This window comes from Harmonia axyridis, chromosome 3 (genome assembly GCF_914767665.1).
Source record: "Harmonia axyridis chromosome 3, icHarAxyr1.1, whole genome shotgun sequence".
Taxonomy (NCBI): Eukaryota; Metazoa; Arthropoda; class Insecta; order Coleoptera; family Coccinellidae; genus Harmonia; species Harmonia axyridis.
Window position 1 is genome coordinate 46,604,451 of NC_059503.1, and position 21,001 is coordinate 46,625,451.

General features: G+C 39.2%; 1 protein-coding gene across 1 annotated transcript; it reads left to right on the forward strand.

Moving 5' to 3' along the window:
- The first annotated feature begins 3,643 nt into the window (after positions 1-3,643).
- Positions 3,644-4,099, forward strand: LOC123675354 (cell division control protein 2 homolog). The gene has a single exon (XM_045610705.1). The coding sequence runs from the start codon at positions 3,644-3,646 to the stop codon at positions 4,097-4,099; it is 456 nt and encodes a 151-aa protein (XP_045466661.1).
- The last annotated feature ends 16,902 nt before the right edge of the window (positions 4,100-21,001 follow it).

Sequence of the window (21,001 nt, forward strand, 5' to 3'; positions counted from 1 at the left end):
CCCGGACCTTAAAAAATTGTAAAAAATTAAAAGTTCCTTCTTGGTAATAATATACCTCTTTTTCTTTTGATCTGGTCATGTAGATCACGAAAGTTTTTATTTGAGGGGTCTGCGACGAATAGTTTAGGAGATATAACGATTTTTATAGAGAGATTGAATTTTCTCGAATTTTCCTTACCCCGGACTTTGAAAAATTGTAAAAAATTAAAAGATCTTTTTTGGTAATAAAATACCTCTTTTTCTATTGATCTGTTCACGTAGATCACGAAAGTTTTTATTTGAGGGGTCTGCGACGAATAGTTTAGGAGATATAACGATTTTTGTAGAGAGATTGAATTTTCTCGAATTTTCCTTACCCCGGACCTTAAAAAATTGTAAAAAATTAAAAGTTCCTTCTTGGTAATAATATACCTTTTTTTCTATTGATCTGGTCACGTAGATCACGAAAGTTTTTATTTGAGGAGCTGCGACGAATAGTTTAGGAGATATAACGATTTTTATAGAGAGATTGAATTTTCTCGAATTTTCCTTACCCCGGACCTTGAAAAATTGTAAAAAATTAAAAGATCTTTCTTGGTAATAAAATACCTCTTTTTCTATTGATCTGTTCACGTAGATCACGAAAGTTTTTATTTGAGGGGTCTGCGACGAATAGTTTAGGAGATATAACGATTTTTGTAGAGAGATTGAATTTTTTCGAATTTTCCTTACCCCGGACCTTGAAAAATTGTAAAAAATTAAAAGTTCCTTCTTGGTAATAACATACCTCTTTTTCTATTGATCTGGTCACGTAGATCACGAAAGTTTTTATTTGAGGGGTTTGCGACGAATAGTTTAGGAGATATAACGATTTTTGTAGAGAGATTGATTTTTTACGGTTTTTTCCAAAAATTTCGAATTCAAATTTCTCCTAAACTATGGGGACTACGGAAAATCGGTAAGCAGAGTTGGTATTGGCAGTTCATGGTTATTCGAATCCCACTCTCGCCTGACAATATTTGAGTCGAAAAATTTTCTCGAATTTTCTCGAATTTTCCTTACCCCGGACCTTAAAAAATTGTAAAAAATTAAAAGTTCTTTCTTGGTAATAATATACCTCTTTTTCTATTGATCTGGTCATGAAGATCACGAAAGTTTTTATTTGAGGAGTCTGCGACGAATAGTTTAGGAGATATAACGATTTTTATAGAGAGATTGAATTTTCTCGAATTTTCCTTACCCCGGACCTTGAAAAATTGTAAAAAATTAAAAGATCTTTCTTGGTAATAAAATACCTCTTTTTCTATTGATCTGTTCACGTAGATCACGAAAGTTTTTATTTGAGGGGTCTGCAACGAAAAGTTTAGGAGATATAACGATTTTTGTAGAGAGATTGAATTTTCTCGAATTTTCCTTACCCCGGACCTTAAAAAATTGTAAAGAATTAAAAGTTCCTTCTTGGTGATAATATACCCCTTTTTCTATTGATGTGTTCACGTAGATCACGAAAGTTTTTATATGAGGGGTCTGCGACGAATAGTTTAGGAGATATAACGATTTTTATAGAGAGATTGAATTTTTACGGTTTTTTCCAAAAATTTCGACTTCAAATTTCTCCTAAACTATGGGGACTACGGAAAATCGGTGAGCAGAGTTGGTATTGGCAGTTCATGGTTATTCGAATCCCACTCTCGCCTGACAATATTTGAGTCGAAAAATTTTCTCGAATTTTTCTTACCCCGGACCTTAAAAAATTGTAAAAAATTGAAAGTTCCTTCTTGGTAATAATATACCTCTTTTTCTATTGATCTGGTCATGTAGATCACGAAAGTTTTTATTTGAGCAGTCTGCGACGAATAGTTTAGGAGATATAACGATTTTTATAGAGAGATTGAATTTTCTCGAATTTTCCTTACCCCGGACCTTGAAAAATTGTAAAAAATTAAAAGTTCCCTCTTGGTGATAAAATACCTCTTTTTCTATTGATCTGTTCACGTAGATCACGAAAGTTTTTATTTGAGGGGTCTGCGACGAATAGTTTAGGAGATATAACGATTTTTGTAGAGAGATTGAATTTTCTCGAATTTTCCTTACCCCGGACCTTAAAAAATTGTAAAAAATTAAAAGTTCCTTCTTGGTGATAATATACCTCTTTTTCTATTGATCTGTTCACGTAGTTCACGAAGATCACGAAAGTTTTTATTTGAGGGGTCTGCGACGAATAGTTTATTAGATATAACGATTTTTGTAGAGAGATTGAATTTTCTCGAATTTTCCTTACCCCGGACCTTGAAAAATTGTAAAAAATTAAAAGTTCCTTCTTGGTGATAAAATACCTCTTTTTCTATTGATCTGTTCACGTAGATCACGAAAGTTTTTATTTGAGGGGTCTGCGACGAATAGTTTAGGAGATATAACGATTTTTGTAGAGAGATTTTCTCGAATTTTCCTTACCCCGGACCTTAAAAAATTGTAAAAAATTGAAAGTTCCTTCTTGGTAATAATATACCTCTTTTTCTATTGATCTGGTCATGTAGATCACGAAAGTTTTTATTTGAGCAGTCCGCGACGAATAGTTTAGGAGATATAACGATTTTTATAGAGAGATTGAATTTTCTCGAATTTTCCTTACCCCGGACCTTGAAAAATTGTAAAAAATCAAAAGATCTTTCTTGGTAATAAAATACCTCTTTTTCTATTGATCTGTTCACGTAGATCACGAAAGTTTTTATTTGAGTGGTCTGCGACGAAAAGTTTAGGAGATATAACGATTTTTGTAGAGAGATTGAATTTTCTCGAATTTTCCTTACCCCGGACCTTAAAAAATTGTAAAAATTAAAAGTTCCTTCTTGGTGATAATATACCTCTTTTTCTATTGATGTGTTCACGTAGATCACGAAAGTTTTTATATGAGGGGTCTGCGACGAATAGTTTAGGAGATGTAACGATTTTTATAGAGAGATTGAATTTTTACGGTTTTTTCCAAAAATTTCGACTTCAAATTTCTCCTAAACTATGGGGACTACGGAAAATCGGTGAGCAGAGTTGGTATTGGCAGTTCATGGTTATTCGAATCCCACTCTCGCCTGACAATATATGAGTCCATTGGATTCACACCGGCGTTCCTGAATTTCGGTCGGGAGGTTCACTCCCCAGAAACGAACCGTCGGACATCAGGAGCCAAAGGTGACGCAGAAAAATCAATGGAAGAACCACAGGTCCAAGGGGTAGGCCAATACGCAAATCGCATCAAGCGACTCCAAGAGACCCGGGAGTTTGTTAGACTCCAGCTGGCTCGTGCATTCAACCAACAGAGTCGGTATTATAATCTCCGAAGGAGAGCGTGGTCGTGCCGGGTAGGTGACAAAGTTTTGCGTCGAGAACATCCGTTGTCGTCGGCGGCAGAAGGCTTTGCATCTAAGTTAGCGCCCAAATATTCTGGTCCGTATACCGTTACTAAGGTCATATCTCCAGTGGTGTACGACTTGAAAAGCGCGTCGGGTAAATATCTTCGTCACATCCACGTTAAAGATTTGAAACCATTCTACGAAGGTGAGCAGGGCGTTGAGCACTCGGAAATTTCGGGAAACCCGCGGATACATAGTGGAGAGCATGCATAAGACCGAGGGGTGGAGCCGTGTCAGTCATCCGTCTGTTTCAGGATATGTTGCGATCAGTGGCGGTCGTACCCTCCAACCCCTCTGATGAAGAGCCCACTCCGGAGAGAATAACCAGAATCTCCGGACCCTTCCGGAAAATCCGTACCCTCGGCGAGGGAGGTTTTGGAAAAGTGTTCGAGGTCGAACACGGAGATATAAGATTTGCCCTGAAGGTGGCCCCGAAAGACGAGGTGTCCATGACGGAGCTGAGGATGCTGAAAGCCATGAGACACCCAAACGTGGTCCGCCTATTGGTAGATTACGTAACCGACGAACGGCTCTATCTTGGGGTCGAGCTGATGGAGGGAGACCTGTTGGAACTGGTCCAACGACGGGGGCCTCTGCCGGAGGGGGAGTGTTGTGATATGTTGGGGCAGGCTTTCGCTGGGCTGGCGGCCTGCCATGCTCAGCGTATCCTGCACCGGGATATAAAACCGGGGTCGGCGGGTCTGCATCGCTGATTTCGGGCTCGCCTGCCGACTTAATCAGAGGTTCCCGACCACGTCGCGGCGAGCTGGTACTCCCCCATTTTGGGCACCGGAGGTCCTGAAAAGGTTGCCATTCGGACTCCCCTCGGATGTGTGGGCCATGGGAGTGACGGCTTTATACATGGCAACCGGGAAGCTACCCTTCATGACGCCGAATGGGGAAAAGAAGGTCATGAACTTGATAGGACACTACCGCGGGGAGGAGATGCTCGAGGTGCCAGAGAGATTACGCAGCAGCCTGGTGGAACTTCTGAGGGTTGATCCAGCGCATCGCCCTTCCGCTGCATGGGGCGAGATGACCTTCAGGCAGCTGGCCGTATAAGCCAAAGAGGGGTCCAAAGAGATGGCCTCATCTGAAAGACCGTCAAAATTTGAGGCCATAAAGGTGGGAGAGAGCTTTGTAGAAGCCTTTGAGAGGCAACCAAAGGGTGGCTGGACTCCCCGATTCAGGCAGAGGCTGCTGCGGTTTCGCCCTCCAGGAGTGCGGGGTAGACTCCACCCTAAGTTCGTGTTTCCGAATGGGAGGACGAAGCGAATTTGGGTTCCCCAGGAGTAAGGGCGCCTCTCTGTCCCGCGGACGTCCGTCTGTCCGTCAATAAGTGAAGTAGGTCGTCATTGGTGTTGGTAAGTTTTATACAATGGGTCGCTAATCTTGTTGTGTTTTAGAACAAAGATGTCTAGAGGAGAGTGGGACCTCATCGACGCCGGAATAGTGGAATCCATGCCGGCCAGTTTCGACGAGTTAGTGGAGGAAGAAATCGAATTCTGGCAACCGCAACGGAAGGAGACGGCGGCTAGGGGACCACCTACATCTCTATGTCATCACACAACACCTCCGGCGAGACGACGCCCCTATGACTTACCTCGTGGCCATGCCGGTGGACGACACAAGCCAAAGGCTAGAAAACCCCGCAGGCCTTCCAGAACCCACGTACCAGCCCCAGACCCACACTACCCAAGAGCGCAGAGGGAAGTTCCACGCTTCATCAAACTCATGGAGGGTGCATGTTTGCGGTGTGGACTACTGGGCCACGCCCGGAGACATTGCCGGAACAACGTCCGATTATTTTGTTCTCGCTGCGGTCGTTTGGGAGTTATGTCTAGGGATTGTCCATGCCCAAGAGAAAATCGAGCCCGGACGAGGCAACAAGAGGAGCCGTCTAGAGTCGGATTGGATCAGGGCGTGAGGTCTGGTCAACCCAATCTCCGGTCCATTGGAATCCAGTGTGAGCTACTGCGACCCTCAACGAACCTCCAACTATGGCCGATGGAGATTCACCCAGGGATGATATTGGCCGTCTGCCAATAGATAGTTGAACAGCGGGGTAGCAGGTGGTGACAAAAAAAACTTTCGTTTTTTTTTGGGGAAGTAAGGGGGGTGTGTAACGAAGTGAAATTCGTTACTAGAATCACCCGGTATAATTTAGCCCAGGTCAAGAATTCAATAATTATTTTACTAGAATCACCTAGTATAATTTACCCAGGTTTAGAATTCAATGATTATTTTATTAGAATCACCCAGTATAATTTGCCCCAGGTTTAGAATTCCATCATTATTCTACCAGTCATCTGAGTAGGTGAAAATAAAATATTAATTGAGAGCAGTGAAGGTATTTTTCGTCCAATTCAAAAATTTTCATTTGGAATAATTTCTGATTTATTTATTTCATGAAAATATAACGATGCAATTTAAAATATCAGCCTATGTATAAAAACTTTCGAGCGACAACGCGATAGACGTTATCTCTTCAATATGTTCTTTTTTACATGTTGTCGTTCGTTTTTCATAGGTATACCGCCGATTTCGAGACTCGAAATTTTCCCCTTCCAACCGAGATTACAAGTAAAGTATTTCGGAAAAGGAGGATTATTCTTGCCGGTGTCTTCGAAGTATTAAGTTATTTTCCGATTTACTCCTGTCGGCGTCTTCGAGCTATATATTTTCATAGTTATTGAGCGGATTTTCTTGAGTAACAATTAAGAGTTTAATTTTTAGTTTGCAATTTTTCTTTTGAACGTTGGACGTTTTAGTGCCGTATTTTATATTCGTGAATTTGACACTTAGCCCGTACACGAAAAGAATTTGAGTTCGTGTGGTGAAGTGGGAAATTCTTAGGATTGGTAAGAACCGTTTTATTCCTGTCTGTATTATCGGTGACTTTCCTGTGTTCCATCGATACTTTCCGAGTGTGATTTATTTGCAATTTATTTTATTTCTAAGATCTTTCTTTCTCAAGTGGAGTTTGTCTGTTCGGTTCCTTATTGCGAGCAACTCTTATTTGAAACTACCAGGCAAAACTCCTTATCTTGGGGAGAGGGGTCGTTTATTTCCGATCTCCGGATCACTGCGGCCTTTAAGGTTAATTATCCTGTCCGGTCCGACTCGAGTCGTTAATTGGTGGATGCGCCGAGGTATACCGTAAGTGAAATTTATTTCTTTGATCTTTCTTTCTCAAGTGGAGTTTGTCTGTCCGGTTCCTTATTGCGAGCAACTCTTATTTGGAACTACCAGGCAGAACTCCTTATCTTGAGGAGAGGGGTCGCTCATTTCCGATCTCCAAATCACCGCGGTGTTTTGGGCTAATTACCCTGTCCGATCTGACTCGAGTCGTGAATTGGTGGATGCGCCGAAGTATACCCGAGTGAAATTTATTTCTCAGATCTTTCTTTCTCAAGTGGAGTTTGTCTGTCCGGTTCCTTATTGCGAGCAACTCTTATTTGGAACTACCAGGCATAACTCCTTATCTTGGGGAGAGGGGTCGCTTAATTCCGATCTCCGGATCACAGCAGTCTTTTCGGCGAATTACCCTGTCCGGTCTGACTCGAGTCTAGAATTGGTGGATGCGCCATAGTATACCCCGAACGAAGTTTATTTCTTAGATTTATTTTGGTGGATGTGCCGACAGATACCCTGATTGACATCTGTTTCTAAGACCCAACTTTCTCAGGTGGAATCTGTGTGTCGGGTACCTTATTGCGAGCAACTCTTATTTGGGACCACCAGACAGAATTCCTTATCTTGTGGAGCGGGGTCGCTTATTTCCGATTCACGGATCACCGTGGTCATTTCGGTGAGTCACCCTGCCCAGTCCGACCTGAGATTTATTTTGGTGGATGCGCCGACAAGTACCCTGATTGAAATCTGTGTCTAAGACCCAACTTTCTCAAGTGGAATCCGTGTGTCGGGTCCCTTATTGCGAGTAACTCTTATTTGGGACCACCAGACGGAATTCCTTATCTTGTGGAGAGGGGTCGCGTATTTCCGATTCACTGATCACCGTGGTCATTTCGGTGAGTCACCCTGCCCAGTCTGACTTAATATCAATTTTTGGTGGATGCGCCGATACAAGACCTGATTCGAAGATATTGTTCAGGCTTGCTGTTTCTAATAAAGAAGTATCGAACCGGACCGTACGGAACACAGGATAGGTAGTCACATCTGACTTATTAGACTGCATTTCACACGCCAATCTGCATGCTTTCCACGCTTGTCCGCACTTAACCGTTTTTATCATCGCTCAATTTGCTTGCTCACTGCTTACTAATTTCTGCTGCTTGATATACGCCACCTGCTCACCTCGCTTAGTTCTCGTTCCGTACCGTGTTGCATTGTAAATATTTGCTTTTGGTGTTTAGTAGCCTTTTGCATTATTGTATATATAGGATAGTATTGTATATAATTTGGTGTTGTACATAAGGGAACGGATATTGTTAAATATAGTGTGTTTCGTCAGGGTGTCTTTTATTTATCTCATAGACATTTACTGCCATTTAGCGAAATAAATCACCACTGGTCAATCGCTCTTACCTCAGATTGAATCGAACCCTTCTCCAACTGTTTAAAAGCTACCCAGGGTCGATAATAGTGAGCGACGTAAGGAATTGCGACCTTATAAAACCTATCGCAATTGGCGCCCGAGGTAATATAGGAGAGAAATAGTAAACAATCATCAATCCGAAGAAAGTCGCCGTCACAGACTCGAATGTCACGCAGGTAGCTATAATCTCCCACGTGGTAAGGTCAATTGCTGCTGTAACCACAAATGCACGACTGACTTCTGTTGTTGATTTCATTTGTTTGTTATTTCCTTCTCTGTTTCTCATTCTAACACTTTTCATCGTATTGCACAGGGACGAAAGCTTGACACACGTGTCTAAGGAAACCACTTTGGTATAAGGGACTGTTCTTATTCTCTTTTTTTTGTTTAATCAACAATTATCCAAGTAGGCCATTCCACATTGTTGATTATCTTGGACTCGGATGTCACGCAGGTAGCTATAATCTCCCACGTGGTAAGGTCAATTGCTGCTGTAACCACAAATGCACGACTGACTTCTAATGTTGATTTCATTTGTTTGTTATTTCCCTCAATGTTTCTCATTCTAACACTTCTCATCGTATTGCACAGGGACGAAAGCTTTACACACGTGTCTAAGGAAACCACTTTGGTATAAGGGACTGTTCTTATTCCCTTCTTTTTGTTCAATCAACAATTATCCAAGTAAGCCATTCCACATTGTTGATTTTCTTGGACTCGAATGTCACGCAGGTAGCTATAATCTCCCACGTGGTAAGGTCAATTGCTGCTGTAACCACAAATGCACGACTGACTTCTGTTGTTGATTTCATTTGTTTGTTATTTCCTTCTATGTTTCTCATTCTAACACTTTTCATCGTATTGCACAGGGACGAAAGCTTGACACGCGTGTCTAAGGAAACCACTTTGGTATAAGGGACTGTTCTTATTCCCTTCGTTTTGTTTAATGAACAATTATCCAAGTAAGCCATTCCACATTGTTGATTTTCTTGGACTCGGATGTCACGCAGGTAGCTATAATCTCCCACGTGGTAAGGTCAATTGCTGCTGTAACCACAAATGCACGACTGACTTCTGTTGTTGATTTCATTTGTTTGTTATTTCCTTCTATGTTTCTCATTCTAACACTTTTTTTCGTATTGCACAGGAACGAAAGCTTGACACACGTGTCTAAGGAAACCACAAGGGTTTGTTCTCATTCCCTTTTTTCTTTTTGATGAACAATTATCCAAGTAAGCCATTCCACATTGTTGATTTTCATGGACTCGGATGTCACGCAGGTAGCTATAATCTCCCACGTGGTAAGGTCAATTGCTGCTGTAACCACAAATGCTCGACTGACTTCTACTGTTGATTTCATTCGTTTGTTATTTTCTTCAATGTTTCTCATTCTAACACTTTTCATCGTATTGCACAGGGACGAAAGCTTGACACACGTGTCTAAGGAAACAACTTTGGTATAAGGACTGTTCTTATTCCCTTCTTTTTGTTTAATGAACAATTATCCAAGTAAGCCATTCCACATTGTTGATTTTCTTGGACTAGGATGTCACGCAGCTAGCTATAATCTCCCACGTGGTAAGGTCAATTGCTGCTGTAACCACAAATGCACGACTGACTTCTGTTGTTAATTTCATTCGTTTGTTATTTTCTTTAATGTTTCTCATTCTAACACTTTTCATCGTATTGCACAGGGACGAAAGCTTGACACACGTGTCTAAAGAAACCACAAGGGTTTGTTCTCATTCCCTTTTTTCTTTTTGATGAACAATTATTATCTCAATTATCATATTCTTCATCATGTCGTCGAATAAGAAGGTTGTGCCGAGCGAATCGCTACAGATTATAATCCCTGAGTGCGGTTCATGCAAGCGAACAATAAGTAAAAATATTATAAAGTGCAATGTTTGTGAAAAAGTGTATCATCCCGGCTGTGCGAATAAAATCAAGAAATGCTGCGATGAAGATTTTGCGACTCCCAGTGGTATTAATGCTGGTGGTATATCACCGATGTCCGATTGTAGTAACAAAAATATTAGTAACGAGTCAACGCATCATGATCTCCTATTAAAAATCATTTTTGAATTGGAATCCAAAAACGCTTTACTATTGGAAAACAACAGCCTTTTGAAGTATAAAATTTCTTCTCTTGAACGTGATATCGTAAATGATAAGATTGTAATAGATAATCTAAATGAAAAACTTGCTAGAAATATAAATATACATAAGAAAGTAAGCATATCGTCCCCGGCTGTGCGCTCTCCGGCTAGGAACTACCCATCTACGACAGAAAATGTGGATGTGGGATCTGCAATTGATACTGTAACTGTTGATCCCTGTAGCGCCGATGCTTCACGTGCGTCATCGTCGATTGTTGCGGATGCTAAAATAAATACTCTTTCGCGAAATAACAAATTTAAACAGCGAAACCCAACAAATTCAGCAACAGAGGATACCCATTCAAGAAAACATGTCAGTATACCGAATAGCAACATTATTCGAGAACCTTCTAACACAAAAACCAGTGAAGATTGGAGTGTCGTCAGACATAGGAGGCCAGGCCAACGACGTCGTGCTTTAGTTCTTGGAAGCTGTTCTGAAAATACAACTGTTGAGGGAATAGAGAAGTTGAAAATATTTCATGTGTCTAATCTAAAACCCGAGACGACAGTTGAAAGTTTGAATGATTTTCTGAAGGTAAAATTCTCATCAGTGAGATGTGAAAAACTCACTTCCAAATACCCTGAGAATTATTCATCCTTTAAAGTATTTATATCGAGTTCTGAATATGATAAAGCTTTGGACGGAACAAATTGGCCCAATAGGGCAAGCATCCATCATTTTTTCCAACCGCGAAAGAACAACCCTCCAACAGACTAAACTTTGCTGAGGACTCTAAATTGAGACTATTACAACTAAATGTCCAATGTATCTCCAACAAATTAGAAAGCTTGGAAATGCTCCTTAGCGAGATTGGTCCTGATATTGTTGGTGTTGCTGAACACTGGTGTACTCCTGATAGTGTAAGAGCGATGTCAATACCTGGCTACCTAATGGCTGATCATTACTGCCGTCCTAATCGAGGTCATGGAGGGTCTATGGTCTACGTGAAAAGTGGTATGAAAGTGAAAAATCTTAATGTTTCGGTTTTTTCGGACGAGATGAATTGTGAAATATGTGGATCTATTGTGATTGCCAACATGAGCCGAATAGGAATTTTAAGTGTATACCGACCATGTTCCGGGAATATTGAGGTATTTCTTGAGAGATTATCTTATGCACTGAATCACTGTGCCAATTTGGTTGATATCATCTTTTTGTGTGGTGATATGAATATTGATTATTTAAAAACTAATTGTACAAATCGTAGACTGTTTACTGATTTTGTTGACTGTTTTGGTTTAAGAGTTTCTTCTCAGAGTCCTACTAGGACATTTACAGATAGAACAGGTCACACATCTATTTCTAAAATTGACTATATACTAACAAATGCTGAGCCATCAGACTGTTGTGCTGAAGTTTTTGAAGCATATTTGAGCGACCACAAAGCTATTCTGGTGGACTTTAATGTTAGGTTGGATAAAGTTACACATTCTTCTCCAAGATTAGTCAGAAACTTGAGCCAATTCAATCTCAACAGATTCTTGTTCCATGTATCAAAGGTAGATTTTCAGAGTGTTTACGAGAGTAGTTTTGTCGATCCATGCTTTGATTCATTCATTGCCACTATTCAAAACGCATTTGAATTATGCTGCCCTCTCATAAATTTGACCACCAACCATCATAAAACCAAAGGATGGATTACTCCTGAAATAACTATAGCTAAACGTGAACTCATGAATTTGCATTGGTTACACTCGAATATGAAGACTCAAAGAACTTTTACTCTGTACAAAAATGCGAAAGTAAATTATAACTCGCTCTTGAAAGATTCAAAATTTAATTTCCATAATACACTAATATCCAGATCTAGTAACAAAAACAAAACGGTATGGAACATGGTTAATTCTTTGATTGGACGGGAAAAGAGAACTGAAGTTATAGAACTAAATATTGATGGACTCTCCTTAAATAGCGCTGATAAAGTAGCGGAAATGTTTGCCAATCATTTTTCAACTGTAGCTGAGAAAGCGCTTCTTTGTTTTTATAACAATAGTTTTTCTGCAACATGTACCACCTCATGTATGACAAATTCGACATTTTTCTTCCATCCAGTTTCTGAGCTCGAGGTTGTTGACGCAATAAGGTCCCTAAAGAATAATAAAAGTTCGGGTACGAATGCTATTTCTGCTAGGATTCTGAAGATGATAAGTCCAGTGATATGCCAGCATTTCGTACACTGCATCAACCTTTCCATAAGCCATGGTATATTCCCTTCATCGTTGAAGAGAGCTACGGTCATTCCAGTTTTTAAGAAAAATAACATCCACGATATCACTAATTATAGGCCAATATCTCTGTTGAACTCGTTTTCTAAAGTTTTTGAAAAGATAGTCCTCAACAGAATGATGAAATATATCGACAAATATCATATTTTGAATAATTCCCAGCATGGCTTCAGATCTGGCCGTTCAACCCAAACGGCAGCTGTTCAATTCACCGAATACATATACGAATGTCTTGATAACGGGTTTCATGTTGCTGGATTGTTTTTTGACCTTTCAAGAGCTTTTGACAGTCTCTCTTTTGACTTTATAATAGAAAAATGTTATAACTTGGGTTTCAGGGGTATATTTCTGGAGTGGTTGAGGAGCTATCTCGCGGGAAGGCCAGCAAATGTCAAAGTCGGGGATACTCTATCATCTGAGTACACTTTAAAATTAGGAGTACCGCAGGGATCCGTCCTTGGACCTCTGTTGTTCCTTATTTTTATCAATGACCTTCCTGAAAGTTTGAAAGATGAATTGTTCAGTTTTTGTTCCCAAAACGAGTTACCATCATTCTCGAAGATGTGTTTAATTATTTTGTTTGCTGACGACACATCGTTTGCTGTTAGGGCTTCTTCTTTCGAAGAGCTCCAAATGTTGTGCGAGTTTCTACTTGATTGTTTTGTAAAATGGTGCCGTACAAATAATCTTGTAATTAATATCGGGAAGACTGAATGTATTCATTTTTCATTGGGTAAATATAGTAAGAAACTCGTTCTTCACCATCTAGATACTGTAACCACATCTAAAGAATGTGTTAAATTTCTTGGAATTTTTCTGGATGAAGGTTTAAGATGGTTCAGTCACATTGATTTGGTCTGCGGTAAATTGAAAAGTTCATTTTTCGCTATAAGTAGAGTAAGACACTTGTTTCCCATGTCATCGTTGATCAATATTTATTACAGCTTAGTATATAGCCATATATCTTACAACATCCTACTTTGGGGAAATTCTTCAGAGGTTAGTAGGGTCTTTATTATTCAAAAGCGGATTCTGCGCATGATATTTGATATAACACCAAGGACGTCTTGTAGACCAGTTTTTTCACAAAATAGTATTCTCACGCTGTCTTGTATTTTCATTCTTAAAACCTTATTATATATTAAGGAAAAAGAGAATAGCATCACAAAATTATCAAGCTTTCATAATTACCATACAAGAAGTGGGGGAGTGCTGTTTGTGCCAAAACACAGAACAACAAAATTTGAAATGTCGCCCACATATCAGGGCATAAAATTGTTCAATCATTTACCTTCCCATATTACGTCTCTGAATCTTAGAGAATTCAAGGCCAGTGTGAAAGCTTTATTGTTAAGAAATTGTTATTATACTGTTGGTGAATTTTTAAACGATACATTTGATAATTATTTATGTTAACTTTTTCTTTTTTTTGTGACTTATCTCACACATAATTGTATGTCTTATGAGATCAATAAAAGATTATTATTATTATTATTATTATTATTATTATTAAGTGAGCCATTCCACATTGTTGATTTTTTTGGACTCGGATATCACGCAAGTAGCTATAATCTCCCACGTGGTAAGGTCCATTGCTGCTGTAACCACGAATGCACGATTGACTTCTGTTGTTGATTTCATTTGTTTGTTATTTTCTTCAATGTTTCTCATTCTAACACTTCTCATCGTATTGCACAGGGAAGAAAGCTTGACACAAGTGTCTAGGGAAACAACTTTGGTATAAGGACTGTTCTTATTCCCTTCTTTTTGTTTAATGAACAATTATCCAAGTAAGCCATTCCACATTGTTGATTTTCTTGGAATCGGATGTCACGCAGGTAGCTATAATCTCCCACGTGGTAAGGTCAATTGCTGCTGTATCCACAAATGCACGACTGACTTCTGTTGTTGATTTCATTTGTTTGTTTTTTCCTTCTATGTTTCTCATTCTAACACTTTTTATCGTATTGCACAGGGACGAAAGCTTGACTTATGTGTCTAAGGAAGCCACATTGGTATGAGGGACTGTTCTTATTCCGATTCCACATTGTTGATTTTCTTGGACTAGGATGTCACGCAGCTAGCTATAATCTCCCACGTGGTAAGGTCAATTGCTGCTGTAACCACAAATGCATGACTGACTTCTGTTGTTGATTTCATTTGTTTGTTTTTTCCTTCTATGTTTCTCATTCTAACACTTTTCATCGTATTGCACAGGGACGAAAGCTTGACACACGTGTCTAAGGAAACCACAAGGGTTTGTTCTCATTCCTTTTTTTCTTTTTGATGAACAATAATCCAAGTAAGCCATTCCACATTGTTGATTTTTTTGGACTCGGATGTCACGCAGGTAGCTATAATCTCCCACGTGGTAAGGTCCATTGCTGCTGTAACCACGAATGCACGATTGACTTCTGTTGTTGATTTCATTTGTTTGTTATTTCCTTCTATGTTTCTCATTCTAACAATTTTCATCGTATTGCACAGGGACGAAAGCTTGACACACGTGTCTAAGGAAACCACTTTGGTATGGGGACTGTTCTTATTCCCTTCTTTTTGTTTGATGAACAATTATCCAAGTAAGCCATTCCACATTGTTAATTTTCTTGGACTCGGATGTCACGCAGGGAGCTATAATCTCCCACGTGGTAAGGTCAATTGCTGCTGTTACCACAAATGCACGATTGACTTATGTTGTTGATTTCATTCGTTTTTTATTTTCTTGAATGTTTCACATTCTAACACTTTTTATCGTATTGCACAGGGACGAAAGCTTGACACACGTGTCTAAGGAAACCACTTTGGTATAAGGGACTGTTCTTATTCCCTTCTTTTTGTTTAATGAACAATTATCCAAGTAAGCCATTCCACATTGTTGATTTTCTTGGACTCGGATGTCACGCAGGTAGCTATAATCTCCCACGTGGTAAGGTCCATTGCTGCTGTAACCACGAATGCACGATTGACTTCTGTTGTTGATTTCATTTGTTTGTTATTTCCTTCTATGTTTCTCATTCTAACAATTTTCATCGTATTGCACAGGGACGAAAGCTTGACACACGTGTCTAAGGCAACCACTTTGGTATGAGGGACTGTTCTTATTCCCTTCTTTTTGTTTAATGAACAATTATCCAAGTAAGCCATTCCACATTTTTGATTTTATTGGACTCGGATGTAACGCAGGTAGCTATAATCTCCCACGTGGTAAGGTCAAATGCTGGTGTAACCACAAATGCACGACTTACTTCTGTTGTTGATTTCATTCGTTTGTTATTTTCTTCAATGTTTCTCATTCTAACACTTTTCATCGTATTGCACAGGGACGAAAGCTTGACACACGTGTCTAAGGAAACAACTTTGGTATAAGGACTGTTCTCATTCCCTTCTTTTTGTTCAGTGAACAATTATCCAAGTAAGCCATTCCACATTGTTGATTTTCTTGGACTCGGATGTAACGCAGGTAGCTATAATCTCCCACGTGGTAAGGTCAATTGCTGCTGTAACCACAAATGCACGACTGACTTCTGTTGTTGATTTCATTTGTTTGTTTTTTCCTTCTATGTTTCTCATTCTAACACTTTTTATCGTATTGCACAGGGACGAAAGCTTGACACGTGTCTAAGGAAACCACATTGGTATAAGGGACTGTTCTTATTCCCTTTTTTCTTTTTGATGAACAATAATCCAAATAAGCCATTTCACATTGTTGATTTTCTTGGACTCGGATGTCACGCAGGTAGCTATAATCTCCCACGTGGTAAGGTCAATTGCTGCTGTAACCACAAATGCACGACTGACTTCTGTTGTTGATTTCATTTGTTTGTTATTTCCTTCTCTGTTTCTCATTCTAACACTTTTCATCGTATTGCACAGGGACGAAAGCTTGACACACGTGTCTAAGGAAACCACTTTGGTATAAGGGACTGTTCTTATTCTCTTTTTTTTGTTTAATCAACAATTATCCAAGTAGGCCATTCCACATTGTTGATTATCTTGGACTCGGATGTCACGCAGGTAGCTATAATCTCCCACGTGGTAAGGTCAATTGCTGCTGTAACCACAAATGCACGACTGACTTCTAATGTTGATTTCATTTGTTTGTTATTTCCCTCAATGTTTCTCATTCTAACACTTCTCATCGTATTGCACAGGGACGAAAGCTTTACACACGTGTCTAAGGAAACCACTTTGGTATAAGGGACTGTTCTTATTCCCTTCTTTTTGTTCAATCAACAATTATCCAAGTAAGCCATTCCACATTGTTGATTTTCTTGGACTCGAATGTCACGCAGGTAGCTATAATCTCCCACGTGGTAAGGTCAATTGCTGCTGTAACCACAAATGCACGACTGACTTCTGTTGTTGATTTCATTTGTTTGTTATTTCCTTCTATGTTTCTCATTCTAACACTTTTCATCGTATTGCACAGGGACGAAAGCTTGACACGCGTGTCTAAGGAAACCACTTTGGTATAAGGGACTGTTCTTAATCCCTTCGTTTTGTTTAATGAACAATTATCCAAGTAAGCCATTCCACATTGTTGATTTTCTTGGACTCGGATGTCACGCAGGTAGCTATAATCTCCCACGTGGTAAGGTCAATTGCTGCTGTAACCACAAATGCACGACTGACTTCTGTTGTTGATTTCATTTGTTTGTTATTTCCTTCTATGTTTCTCATTCTAACACTTTTTTTCGTATTGCACAGGAACGAAAGCTTGACACACGTGTCTAAGGAAACCACAAGGGTTTGTTCTCATTCCCTTTTTTCTTTTTGATGAACAATTATCCAAGTAAGCCATTCCACATTGTTGATTTTCATGGACTCGGATGTCACGCAGGTAGCTATAATCTTCCACGTGGTAAGGTCAATTGCTGCTGTAACCACAAATGCTCGACTGACTTCTACTGTTGATTTCATTCGTTTGTTATTTTCTTCAATGTTTCTCATTCTAACACTTTTCATCGTATTGCACAGGAACGAATGCTTGACACACGTGTCTAAGGAAACAACTTTGGTATAAGGACTGTTCTTATTCCCTTCTTTTTGTTTAATGAACAATTATCCAAGTAAGCCATTCCACATTGTTGATTTTCTTGGACTAGGATGTCACGCAGCTAGCTATAATCTCCCACGTGGTAAGGTCAATTGCTGCTGTAACCACAAATGCACGACTGACTTCTGTTGTTAATTTCATTCGTTTGTTATTTTCTTTAATGTTTCTCATTCTAACACTTTTCATCGTATTGCACAGGGACGAAAGCTTGACACACGTGTCTAAAGAAACCACAAGGGTTTGTTCTCATTCCCTTTTTTCTTTTTGATGAACAATTATTATCTCAATTATCATATTCTTCATCATGTCGTCGAATAAGAAGGTTGTGCCGAGCGAATCGCTACAGATTATAATCCCTGAGTGCGGTTCATGCAAGCGAACAATAAGTAAAAATATTATAAAGTGCAATGTTTGTGAAAAAGTGTATCATCCCGGCTGTGCGAATAAAATCAAGAAATGCTGCGATGAAGATTTTGCGACTCCCAGTGGTATTAATGCTGGTGGTATATCACCGATGTCCGATTGTAGTAACAAAAATATTAGTAACGAGTCAACGCATCATGATCTCCTATTAAAAATCATTTTTGAATTGGAATCCAAAAACGCTTTACTATTGGAAAACAACAGCCTTTTGAAGTATAAAATTTCTTCTCTTGAACGTGATATCGTAAATGATAAGATTGTAATAGATAATCTAAATGAAAAACTTGCTAGAAATATAAATATACATAAGAAAGTAAGCATATCGTCCCCGGCTGTGCGCTCTCCGGCTAGGAACTACCCATCTACGACAGAAAATGTGGATGTGGGATCTGCAATTGATACTGTAACTGTTGATCCCTGTAGCGCCGATGCTTCACGTGCGTCATCGTCGATTGTTGCGGATGCTAAAATAAATACTCTTTCGCGAAATAACAAATTTAAACAGCGAAACCCAACAAATTCAGCAACAGAGGATACCCATTCAAGAAAACATGTCAGTATACCGAATAGCAACATTATTCGAGAACCTTCTAACACAAAAACCAGTGAAGATTGGAGTGTCGTCAGACATAGGAGGCCAGGCCAACGACGTCGTGCTTTAGTTCTTGGAAGCTGTTCTGAAAATACAACTGTTGAGGGAATAGAGAAGTTGAAAATATTTCATGTGTCTAATCTAAAACCCGAGACGACAGTTGAAAGTTTGAATGATTTTCTGAAGGTAAAATTCTCATCAGTGAGATGTGAAAAACTCACTTCCAAATACCCTGAGAATTATTCATCCTTTAAAGTATTTATATCGAGTTCTGAATATGATAAAGCTTTGGACGGAACAAATTGGCCCAATAGGGCAAGCATCCATCATTTTTTCCAACCGCGAAAGAACAACCCTCCAACAGACTAAACTTTGCTGAGGACTCTAAATTGAGACTATTACAACTAAATGTCCAATGTATCTCCAACAAATTAGAAAGCTTGGAAATGCTCCTTAGCGAGATTGGTCCTGATATTGTTGGTGTTGCTGAACACTGGTGTACTCCTGATAGTGTAAGAGCGATGTCAATACCTGGCTACCTAATGGCTGATCATTACTGCCGTCCTAATCGAGGTCATGGAGGGTCTATGGTCTACGTGAAAAGTGGTATGAAAGTGAAAAATCTTAATGTTTCGGTTTTTTCGGACGAGATGAATTGTGAAATATGTGGATCTATTGTGATTGCCAACATGAGCCGAATAGGAATTTTAAGTGTATACCGACCATGTTCCGGGAATATTGAGGTATTTCTTGAGAGATTATCTTATGCACTGAATCACTGTGCCAATTTGGTTGATATCATCTTTTTGTGTGGTGATATGAATATTGATTATTTAAAAACTAATTGTACAAATCGTAGACTGTTTACTGATTTTGTTGACTGTTTTGGTTTAAGAGTTTCTTCTCAGAGTCCTACTAGGACATTTACAGATAGAACAGGTCACACATCTATTTCTAAAATTGACTATATACTAACAAATGCTGAGCCATCAGACTGTTGTGCTGAAGTTTTTGAAGCATATTTGAGCGACCACAAAGCTATTCTGGTGGACTTTAATGTTAGGTTGGATAAAGTTACACATTCTTCTCCAAGATTAGTCAGAAACTTGAGCCAATTCAATCTCAACAGATTCTTGTTCCATGTATCAAAGGTAGATTTTCAGAGTGTTTACGAGAGTAGTTTTGTCGATCCATGCTTTGATTCATTCATTGCCACTATTCAAAACGCATTTGAATTATGCTGCCCTCTCATAAATTTGACCACCAACCATCATAAAACCAAAGGATGGATTACTCCTGAAATAACTATAGCTAAACGTGAACTCATGAATTTGCATTGGTTACACTCGAATATGAAGACTCAAAGAACTTTTACTCTGTACAAAAATGCGAAAGTAAATTATAACTCGCTCTTGAAAGATTCAAAATTTAATTTCCATAATACACTAATATCCAGATCTAGTAACAAAAACAAAACGGTATGGAACATGGTTAATTCTTTGATTGGACGGGAAAAGAGAACTGAAGTTATAGAACTAAATATTGATGGACTCTCCTTAAATAGCGCTGATAAAGTAGCGGAAATGTTTGCCAATCATTTTTCAACTGTAGCTGAGAAAGCGCTTCTTTGTTTTTATAACAATAGTTTTTCTGCAACATGTACCACCTCATGTATGACAAATTCGACATTTTTCTTCCATCCAGTTTCTGAGCTCGAGGTTGTTGACGCAATAAGGTCCCTAAAGAATAATAAAAGTTCGGGTACGAATGCTATTTCTGCTAGGATTCTGAAGATGATAAGTCCAGTGATATGCCAGCATTTCGTACACTGCATCAACCTTTCCATAAGCCATGGTATATTCCCTTCATCGTTGAAGAGAGCTACGGTCATTCCAGTTTTTAAGAAAAATAACATCCACGATATCACTAATTATAGGCCAATATCTCTGTTGAACTCGTTTTCTAAAGTTTTTGAAAAGATAGTCCTCAACAGAATGATGAAATATATCGACAAATATCATATTTTGAATAATTCCCAGCATGGCTTCAGATCTGGCCGTTCAACCCAAACGGCAGCTGTTCAATTCACCGAATACATATACGAATGTCTTGATAACGGGTTTCATGTTGCTGGATTGTTTTTTGACCTTTCAAGAGCTTTTGACAGTCTCTCTTTTGACTTTATAATAGAAAAATGTTATAACTTGGGTTTCAGGGGTATATTTCTGGAGTGGTTGAGGAGCTATCTCGCGGGAAGGCCAGCAAATGTCAAAGTCGGGGATACTCTATCATCTGAGTACACTTTAAAATTAGGAGTACCGCAGGGATCCGTCCTTGGACCTCTGTTGTTCCTTATTTTTATCAATGACCTTCCTGCAAGTTTGAAAGATGAATTGTTCAGTTTTTGTTCCCAAAACGAGTTACCATCATTCTCGAAGATGTGTTTAATTATTTTGTTTGCTGACGACACATCGTTTGCTGTTAGGGCTTCTTCTTTCGAAGAGCTCCAAATGTTGTGCGAGTTTCTACTTGATTGTTTTGTAAAATGGTGCCGTACAAATAATCTTGTAATTAATATCGGGAAGACTGAATGTATTC

Bases quoted from the DNA above. Each gene is read 5' to 3' on its own strand.
- LOC123675354 (XM_045610705.1), top strand. From the start codon at position 3,644: ATGTTGCGATCAGTGGCGGTCGTACCCTCCAACCCCTCTGATGAAGAG.